Source organism: Sparus aurata, chromosome 1, assembly GCF_900880675.1.
Source record: "Sparus aurata chromosome 1, fSpaAur1.1, whole genome shotgun sequence".
Lineage (NCBI taxonomy): Eukaryota > Metazoa > Chordata > Actinopteri > Spariformes > Sparidae > Sparus > Sparus aurata.
Window position 1 is genome coordinate 40,330,175 of NC_044187.1, and position 10,859 is coordinate 40,341,033.

Consider the following 10,859-nt stretch of genomic DNA (forward strand, 5'->3'; position numbering starts at 1 on the left):
ATTTTTGACTAGAGTGAAACTTATCAGCTCTGCTGCCATGGCAGAGCTGCAGTGGACACACATCTGGTGGTATCGAGGGGTGAATATGCCATAGAAAGGTCTGAAATGAGACACAACAGAACAGCATGAACAACCTGCAATATCTGTGTCCAACACTACAGTGTTGGGAAAATTAATCTTATTTTCCATCCTGCGCAGAGACAGGTGTGACTGCAGAGCCTAAATATTCAGCCCTGATTAAAAATAGTGTTTAAAAAAAGGACTTTTCTTCCCTCATTCTTATCATTGGAACAAACTGTCTCACTGAGATACATGTGACCATTTAAATATCATTGGTCTCTGAACAAGTGACCTGGATGAACAGAACAGTTTTTTCTTATGCTCAGCTAGAATATATTTTTATCTTGGTTTCTCTCTGTCTCTCTTTCTCTCCTCAGATGGGATGGTGGGTCAGGTGTCTCCAGAGGCTTTGTTCACCAGACTACAGACAGAGGGCAGCAAAACAGAGGCAGAGTCAGAGGTCAGAACTCAAATGTTTGACACACACACACACACACACACACACACACACACATACAGACACACATGAAATGTTCTGCTATATTTCTATAATTTGAAATTAAAGAGGCTCATTTAAAGCTAGGGTCTACAATCCTGGAGAGCTAGCAAGAGAGCTAGCAAGATTTGAAAGTGGCACCTCCTCTAAGTTCCACCCCCCCTCCCCATCCCGTCAGTGCTCCGTCCAAAGCCACTCCTCCACAAACTTAACGCGCATCTGTTAGTGGGACGCAGCAGGGAGAAGGAGATGCCGGAGCAAGACGCAGCAATTCAGCTGAATTTAGCACGGAGCACACAGGAAGTCAAGCGCTAACCTAACCCTAACCCATAACACACTACATCCGGTTAGTGTTGTCACTAGCACACATCGTGAGGCCAGCTGTCTACCATACTGCGCCGTTGCGAACTCAAACCGCAACCAGTGGGAATTGCCGGAAGGCGGAGCAAAACCGGATCGGAGCCGCAATGCAGCGGACCCCTATCCAGTGGAAATTGGGCCGACTCATTAGCCATTCTCATGGCTAAAATTAACACACAAAGAAGCTAACGTTAGCATTGTGCCAATACGAGCTACAAACGTAGCCAAGTTGGCAAACCTCACATATTTCATGAAAATAACAAATCCCCCTGAAACAAAACAAACAATTACCTGTCCAACAGAAAGAGAGCAACCTCTGCATCACTTTTCAAGCCCTTCACATGCCCCAGTTGTCTCCACCGCTCAAACGCCACACTGATGTTGACTCAGTCCGACTTCTTTCTTCATCCAGAGCCTTTTTTCGTTGCAGCCTTTCCTGCCTCAGGCTTTCTTTTCCTTGCCTTTTTAGCGGGGTGAGCTGTTACAAGTAATGCTGGCTGCATTTTCTCTGCCATTGTAACCAAATGAACGTCTTCTCCTGCAACTCGTATTTCTGCAGAGGAGTGTGCTGAATATTTCTGGCATCAGTGAAACGTAAGGTGTGCACACGCGGAGTAGGGAGGGACAGAGGACGAGACATGAAGGCATCTGACCAATCTGTGCATCTGACCAATCCGTGCTGTCCGGGCCGGACGGCACGAATTGGTCAGATTTTTCTCAGTCCTACAGCTGCCACAGAGGTCCGATTATTTTCGTTCCTTTTTCTGAATACATAATGTATTGACTACTCTCAGGATAGCAGGATCATTTCACCCTGTATAACAAAATGTGTTTCTGAACAACATTACAGACCCTAGCTTTAAGGACATTAGAATTGCAAACACATGACATGCCCTATGTATCTCACTTCATGGGACGCTTCATGCCATTACAGTTCGTGGCTGGTTGTTATGATATATATACATAGAAATAATAATATAATAATACAGTTCTGTGCCTTGACAGTTCTGTCAGGTTATGGCTGTTTGACGGTTACTCACTCCCAACTGTTTGACTCCCAACTTCAGGAGCCCAATTTTAAGGTCTGACACATTTCCTGGCCTCAACTACTTAAATCAGGCCTTTGTTTTGCTATGATACATTTTACATTAGAGAGAGGAATTTTAATGAAAAGTTACGAAAGAAGGTTTTGTTCCACAATCACTATATAGATGTACTTAACTGACTCAATGGGGAGGTCAGTTTTATAGTCCATTGTGTACTTCCCCTATAAATGAATGCTCAGAGCAACAACACAGGCAATAAAAACACAAAGAATATTGTAGTAGTGCAATCACTTTTATGCTATCAGGGAATCCTAAAGTACAGTATGTTGCCAACAATGTCCAAGTGAACTTGTTAGATATTTTGGTTGGTATTTGATGATATAAGAATGACACTCAAAAATAAACCTTACAGAGTAGCCTTAAAAGTTGCAAACACATTGCTGCTTTAATTAGTCAGCAAGGCGTAACACTGCAGGTTCTGGGCTTGTCCTTTTCACAGGTCTATAGACCTGCAGCATTGCTTTAAATTATTTACAAACAGTGATACATATAAATCAATCGAACAAACAGACAAAAATGACAGGAGTATCAGGCAGTTGTAACCCAGATTAGTCACTCCTGAAAATCAAAGGAGAAATCTGGTGTGGGAGCCTAGTATATCCTGAAGGTCATCCCAGATTATCGGTCAATAGGGGTGTGAGGGGTGCATAGATCTTTTCTTAAACCTCCTGAACTGCTCCAGACTCATCAGGGGTCAATAAATATCAAACCGGTTTGATGTTTAGGATTCAAAATCTGGACGACCACTATTGTCATCACGTCAGTGCTTTCACAACAGCCAATAAGAGAGATATCCTGAAGCAGCTGATGGTGTTGCTAAGCAAGTTTAAAACAACCCTTGCCCTTGAGGCTAACATTAGCTAGCATACTTCTGTTGACAGATAATAAAACTGACAGTTAAAGTCTCACCATCTGTTCTCACAAAAGAATAGACAGATGACCACATCTCCCAGACCATTTGACCATCCAGACTCATTTCTTTTGCTCTTTCATTTCTTAATGCAAAGAATTATCATTTCTACAAGAGTTGTCCCTGTCTGTTTACTTTTAGCTCTGCCTGGCACAGTAATCTTTACAATATTCTGAAATGTGTGATATGCCATTATTTTTAAGTATTGTAGTGTGTGCAGGATTGAGATTAGAGAGAACAACATCTGTGAACATTCTCATTATGTCTGTAATGGAACCAGATTTCACAGTCGGATTTTGAAAGTCCTGTAGTGTGAGCGAAGCTTGAGATGCACTTTAGACACAGACGTAGACAAGCTGGCACAGCGATGCTACGACAGACACTTTTACATGGAAACTCACAACTTAAAGTCTTGCATTTAGAATTTAGAATCTGTTGTTACTCTTTGTGTCCCAGGACACATGTGTATATGTCATTAAAGGAATGTGGTTACTTAGACAGCCTGTTAGACACACAGTGTCATTCTGCTATTTGGGGGAAGATATTTTGAGAACCTTGTTTATAGGGATTTTAGTACTTGAACTTTAATAATCTGTTTTACAGTAATCATCACTGAAACCCCTTGTATGTCTGTTTGCAGGCTCTAGCTGATGAGTTTCTTGAGGGCTCTTTGCTGTTAGACCCCTTCCTCGAACGCTTCCTCTCCCTGCGCTCCCTCGCTCACAAAAGACGGGTGCGGATAGACAAACTTCAGGAGATCCTGCGACAGAGGAGTGAGTGCAACCCCACGGCCATGACATCATCAGCAGGCATTAGCCAGGACCCTGCTGCCATGCCCTCACCATGGAACCAACAGACAACAACAACAACAACAACAAATCAGCAGCAGCCGAACTCCAAACCTCAGTCCTCCAGCTACCAAAACGCCTCGCAGCCAGCTTCCTCTACTGCATCTGGCCTCCCCTACAGCCCATACCCCGTCACCCCCTCAAACCCTGCCCCTGCGGCGGCAGCAAGCTCTGGTCACAACAACCAACCATCACAATTTCCTCCGTACCCAGGTTCTGGCTCACCTTTCACTCCAGCAGGGAGTTTCTCCGGCCCCAGGCCTGCTTTTGGGCCTCCGTCCTCAGCTGCCTGCCCTTACCCAGCTCAGCCCTCCTTCCCTACCCCACACCCAGGCTCAGCATTCGGCCAGTACACCCCGAGCCACCCCCAGAGTGGCCCTGCGCCCTACCCGGCCTCCTACAGCTATGGCGGCTACAGCTACCAAGCCGGGCCCTCCTATCCCAATTCTCAGTCGCCAACGGGGAGACCAATGTATAGACCAGGATATGGAGTTCCACAGCCATACTCCTGAAAGCACTACTTGTCCTCTGTCTCGATTCTTCTTCTCAATTCTTCCCTTCTTTGCTGTTTCACCCTTTTCTTCCCCCTCCCTCCCTGAACTCCAGCCTCCTTACCCATATTCCCTCTCCTCTTCTTGTCTTTTTACCTTTTCTACACTCTCTCTTCCTGCCTCCTATTCTCCCAGATTCAAGAGGTCTCTTGCTTTACTTATCTTTGTTGCACTATTTCTCTCTTTCTCTAATTATCAATCTGTTGTTCTCCCAGTTCGTCTCCTCTCTCCTTTTCCCTTTCTCTGTCACCCTACAGCCCACCAACTCCCCCACACTAGTCTCAGGTTGTTGCGTTGTGTTTAATTGTTAAAAACCTTGTATCGTCATACACTCACTGGCTCCCATCACTCCCTCCCTCATCCTTTTCCATTTCAAGTGTGTGTTTGTTGCTATTTGGCAATCAGAAAGTCCTTATAAACACACAAGTGCACTCCCTCTTATGACAAATACATGAAAAAAACCTGTCTTTGTAACACTGCATCAGTGTCCAGTTGCTGTCTGACCAGACTGTCTGATTCACATTATTTATTATTCATGAGCATGGTCTGACTAAGAAAACAACTGGTAGCGGAAAGTCTATGTCCTGGGCTAGTTTAATTAATGATCTGATAATTAAATTGAAAAAGTGGATGGCTATCACAAACTGTGGCTCTCATAATAAGTTCAGTGTAGTTGCAGGGAACCATATTTCCAGCTGTAGCTGCCTGGTCCATCAACTCTTCCAGAAACCTGCTGACTCCAAACATCAATGTGGCAGGTGGATTTCATTATGCACAGTGGGCCGAAGAACCATCTGTAAGTCCAGAAACAAGTCACCCTTTAGTTTCTTTTACCAAAGAACCCTGTGACAGTGCTTTGCTTTCTCCTTTATAGTTCAACACTGAAAAAGAAAGTGAGGTGCAGCTGTGCTTTCCTTCCCTTCATTGTAAAGGCCCAGTCAAACCAGAAGTGGCAAAGCAAAGAAGTTTGGTGACACAGTGAAAACTGGTTTATTCATTGTGGTATTTTGTTCTTAGGATTTTTAATCATTAACAGGAGTCAAACATGTTAGCAGCCATTGTAAATGTCTCTCAATAAGCCACGTGGCAGCCTGGTGCTGAGACTATAGAGAAGAGGCCCCGGCAACAGTTCTGGAAATTACCCAAAGGCTATTTTTAAACCACACCTTCTTAGACATGCTATGTTTTCCATAGTGCATGACAGCACTACATGCAAGTCAGAGAAATTTAATCACGTTTTTATTGAAAAATGAATACAAGCAAAAGTTTACAGCTGCTGAACCAATTTACTTTATTCCCTTTGGCCACTTGGGGGCAGCAGATAGCTTGTTCTAATGTAAGAACATTGAAAGAGTATGACCGTGTAAAGCTGAAATGCCGATTGAGACAGTTGTTTATATCCACGTCCAGTTGACACGGAGCAACAATAGCATCAATTTGGAGTCATTATCTGGTATGGTTTCCATTCCCAAAAAACATATTTAAAAAATACCAAGTTGGTGAATCAGCACAATGAAAAAAAAATAGGCTCTTAGAAGACTATGCAGCATTTGGACATATTTCACTGTCACTGGTTACACATAGGCATCTAATGCACTGTCATTAAAAATAATGATTAGAGCAGCTTTAAGACATGGTCGGGTCTGTAACAAACCTTTCTTTCCCAGGTATCGTGAATTTCTAATAACTTCCCCAGAGCGTGTTTCCATTCCTTTACCCAAATAAAGATGGCAAGTAGACTTGTACAGATTTTTCAGTTCTAGTAGTTAGTAGTCTCTGGTAGCATATCCTACAATTTTAGTTTTGTGTACCTTTTTTTAGTTTTGTAGCTTATTCCACAATAAATACAAACTGCTAGCAAAACAAGGTAGGAAGGGGGTACTGCCAGATGTTTGTGAAGTGTTAAAGATCCTGCTGCTGTGGAAGGCAGATGTTTGCGACAACATTCAGATAACTAGCCTGAGTTGCTTAAGTTACAGATGGCCCACCTGTCAAACAAATCCAACACCAATTCCACAACGGTGCTTGAGTTTTTTTTCAGATTCTATTCGCATTTGAAATGCTTGAGTTGAGTTTGTTCGGGGGGACTTTGGAATTTGACAATTTCCAGCAACTAAATAGAACTAGGCAGGTTTTTACCAGAAATGCAGATACCCCACTGATAGAGTATGGTGTTTTGTGCTCGAAGCAGGTAAAATCAAAAAAGTCTTAATGTGGGTTAAAGGTGTTGGTGAAGAAATCTAGATAGTTTGATTGAGATTTTGGGGGAGTTAGGGACGATGTAGTCCTATAGAATCATCCTTGACCTGAGACAATGATACCTGCTGGAGTCTCTGTCGTTCAGACCAGTTTGAATCCCAACAGAACCAAACATGTTTCCACTTTTTTGCTCCCACTTTGTCTGTATCCTCCTAACTAACACTCCTCTGTCCTCACCTCCTTTACACCACCTTCTTCCTCTTCCACTCCACATCTGCTCGTTGAACATGAACTGATGCTTGACAATTATTATCAGAAGAAAAAAGTTTTATTTCTATAACTTTATCATCGAAAATACATATGGTCTTGTATAGTTTAATTGAGTGAAAATATAAAGGTTGGTGATCAGTTCTGTGTCAATTAAATCAATTCAAATAGAAATTGCAAAGTAGGTAACTGATGACGGATGATTCATGTTTGGTTTAGTGCTCTAAACTTGTGTTACACTTTTGAAGAGCTACCAAACTAGAATATCCCATGAAAATGTAATATTTACAAAGTCAAAACAGCATCTGTCCAGTGGGCAAATTGGAGCAAATTCATAGATTCTGTAAGAATGTCAGGACGTTTGTCTTTAAACTACAGTACCAATATTGTTACATGCAGTGTTTCAAAACATAATGATACTCCTTTCATCAGGGAGCCGAACTCAATCTTGAAGTGATTGAATTGAATCCAAATTGGTGCCAGCCTCTAAAATACTGTACTATGATTAACACTCCCCAAATGCAAAGTAATGGAATAACTGAAGGCAGCTCAAATTGAGTACTGAATTGTGAGGTCATAATTGAATCTGTTGTTAAGTTAGTTTGAAACATATAAAAGCAGCAAGGTGATAAAGTTAGAAGGTAGTTGTACTGAAGCAGTTAGTGTTTGTGTCATTGAAGGGAGGGGTTGTGTGTCATATACACAACAAAGCAGCAACACACAGCTTTTATCAGCTCTTTCCATCTTTGGCCCACAACACTGCATGTGTCCCAGAGAGTTTTCCCAGAGAATTTTAAAGAGAATAATTTGCTTCCTTTTTACACTCGAAGGGCCTTTTACCTGCTTGGTTCTTTAATAGAGCTGTGAGTGGTGCCTGAACCTCAGTAAAAGTTATTCCCTGCCCTGCCACAGCAGTGTGTCTTTGCAGCCAATCAGTGATCTCATGAAGGCCTCTGTTCCATTAATGTGCACTATACATCTGTATGTCTTCAACACCAAGAAGACGACTGTGGGTGCCATTGGTAAAAGGAAATATCTTTCATTTTTCTAAATTATTATTTCTGTCCCGAACTTGAGTTTTCTCTTCAGCTGTTAGTTATCACTCAGAATCCATGAAATACTACTAACTGAACTTTAAGACACACGTTTCTGTATTCATTTTGTCCTCTTAATTGTTTATGCTTAAAACCTCTTATTGTTTTGCTGAATGGACTGTGTTATAAAGTTGATCTACCATGTCCACACATCTCAGCAGCATTCCTTTATCATATCTGCAGAAAAATGATCTGTATCATGATGAAAACAAGACCTACAGCCATTTCATATTAGTTACATTAGTTTGTATGTAACAGAAAGAGTCATGGATCACTGATACACATGTTGCAATGACAAAAGCAGACCTAAACTGCTTTAATGTAACTTGGTGTACAGGCCGAGCTTAAAGGTTGTGATACATGGGCAAGTGATTGGGTGTAATTGTGACAGTCTAAAGTACCCTCTGCTAGTCTGGGAAAAGGATCAAATCATCAAGAGGTTCGAGAAGAAGAACATAAGGATGCTAGTTGCTGTCTACATAAATAGCTACAGACCAGTAACATAACATCAGTCCTTTGGTATAAGTCAGGGGTACCAAATTCTAGTAAGGCACCCTTTATAAAGCATTATGAGTTGTAACTAAAGGCTTTATGAATGGTTAATAGATAATGGGCAAATGCTTCACAGTTTAGCTTATCTATGAAGCCTTGAAATGTTAATTAATACATTAATGAATCTCCAGATGGGGTTGCACCAGTTCCTTAAACCAATCATTCATAAATAAGCTGTTTGCGAGGAAACATCACTAGTACTGTCCAATGAAAAGCTGTCAGCTGTGAAACAGGAAGTCACTGTCAACTCACAGGCTGGTTCCTAATTCCCCAAATTGACAGTATCAACATATCAAACTTCACTGTCACTCCTTTTTAATTATTATGTTACCTGCACATGCAGACATGGTTCACTGTTAGTATTCCTTTAGTTTAGAATTTATAGGATATTTGTGATTATTCCTATCTTGCTAGGTAATATAGTATAACACATAACATTTTTGTAATTTGAGGTCTAACACACAGGGTTTTCCCAATGAAAATAAAAGCTAGCTCTTGAGAGAGAAGGAATGAGAGAGAGACACTCTGCACATAGTGCAGGACAGATATTATCAATGTATCGGGAACTCTTTGGCCACGATAATCATGGAAAGCACCCCTGATATTATGTTGTATGAGTAAGTCAGTAAGTAAGTAAGTGTCCGGTCAGAAGTATCGTCCATATCCTGTTAAATCTATACTCTTCCATCAAAAATGTTCATCAGTAAATAAAATGTCACTTTTGTCTGATAGCTAAGCAACAGTTATATCTGTTAGTGGGTGTATATATTTAGTCACATCTAATCTTTACATAAGAACTAGTTTGTGTGGTTACCTGGTTCTCAATGAATCTTCTCCTAACTTTGCAAAGTTCTTATGAACAGCTGGTGTTTATTGTTCCCCAGCAGGTGCAGACCAGTCCTCTGGTCTCTTACCATCTTGACCAAAAAAATATTCAATCACAGCTTATTTAACATCATTTATCGTTGAAGACCTGGTGGCTAGTGACATACTTAAGTACATTTTGTAATGGCTTAAGAGCATTTATAACTGCATTATTACCATATGGAAGGATAAACTTAGGTCAAAGGGATTTTTTGCAACCTGCCGACAAAATGTGATCTCATTACTATATCATAACTGAGGTCTTCAGGTATTTATTTTATTTTCTTCATTAATAAGCCATTAGTTACAATGTATAAAGCTTTATGAAGTGGTTCTTTATTCACCTACAATACACAAATAACATGATATCTATCAGCAGCTCAGACAGATTAATTAGACTGTGTGACGGTATCGTGCATATGATGGTGCATGCTCCATCTGAACTGACTGCTGCTGCCACAGAGCTCCACTCGATGGCACAAGCCAACAGACTGATGCTGATGAGTCTGACACATGAGGTGTGACCTGTTGTCAGTCAGTCATGTGGAGTACTTATATGAGAAGCTGTGTGTCATGTTGACCCCTCAGTCAGGTATTTATCAGCTCACAGGACATGATGTGCATGAAGAGTAAAAAGACCTGTTGATGTCCTGTCATTGCACTACTGACAGTATGGTGCTGACATCTTCTCTTTACTTCTATATCACTTGTGTTTTAGTTAAGTCTTACCATTTATTCTCCATGCTCACACAGACCAGTTTGTGTGTGTGTGTGACTGTGAGAGAGAGAGCTTCAGATGAAGATACTGAACTCTGAGCATGATGAGCTTTACATATCCAACTTTAAGACATGAATGATTCTTGTGGGTTTGTATTGAGGACTGGGACAGTGATAATAGTATTACAGTGTTTTAGTAAGAAGCACAAGGGATATGTTCTAATATAGTCTAGCATTAATATAATCCAGAGGGAAGTAACATTCGGATTGATTTATCTGTTCTTCTGATGGTGATGAATTATATGAAGATAATGATGACTGTGGATTGTTAAAGAGCATTTTTTGTTTTCTGTCTCTTTTTGGGGTTGTGAATAATTAAACAGAAGTTGATCTAAACTGAAACACCCTGACTCCTTATTTCCAAAAGTGCTGTTTGTTTGGTAGTATTTAGAAGGACATATACATTGCATATGCATTTTGTGGGTTGACTCAGTTGCAATACATTTAAAGAAAAAAACCCTGACCAAACAAATGTTGGGTTCCACTGGTTCTCGCCTACCATGCTGCAAATGGCTCATGCTCATCGTAGACTGAAGAAAGGTCAAACCATACACCTCAGTCTGTCCCCTATATTCTGCTATTGCCAATCAGCTTGCTACTCCCTTACTACAAGGGGCCCCGGTGACATCATCAATGACATCGGGACAACAGAAACTCTTCACATCTTCTGTGGTGGACTGAAAGCTCATCTATTGAGCGAGCGCACACTATATTTCTAGAGATATAATCAGGGATTTTTTAACACCAAGCTCAACTATTTTCTCTTCTTTATATT

At 41.1% G+C, this 10,859-nt stretch overlaps 1 protein-coding gene across 2 annotated transcripts in view; it reads left to right on the top strand.

Moving 5' to 3' along the window:
- vps37c (VPS37C subunit of ESCRT-I) overlaps positions 1–10,426 on the top strand; it is a 31,809-nt gene extending 21,383 nt beyond the window's left edge. For both annotated transcript variants that reach the window (XM_030416703.1, XM_030416694.1), the window contains exons 4-5: positions 438–520; positions 3,573–10,426. In XM_030416703.1, coding sequence (XP_030272563.1) covers positions 438–520; positions 3,573–4,292 — 803 coding nt within the window. In that variant the 3' untranslated portion in view covers positions 4,293–10,426. The remainder of the gene's footprint in view (positions 1–437; positions 521–3,572) is intronic.
- Positions 10,427–10,859: the final 433 nt, after the last annotated feature.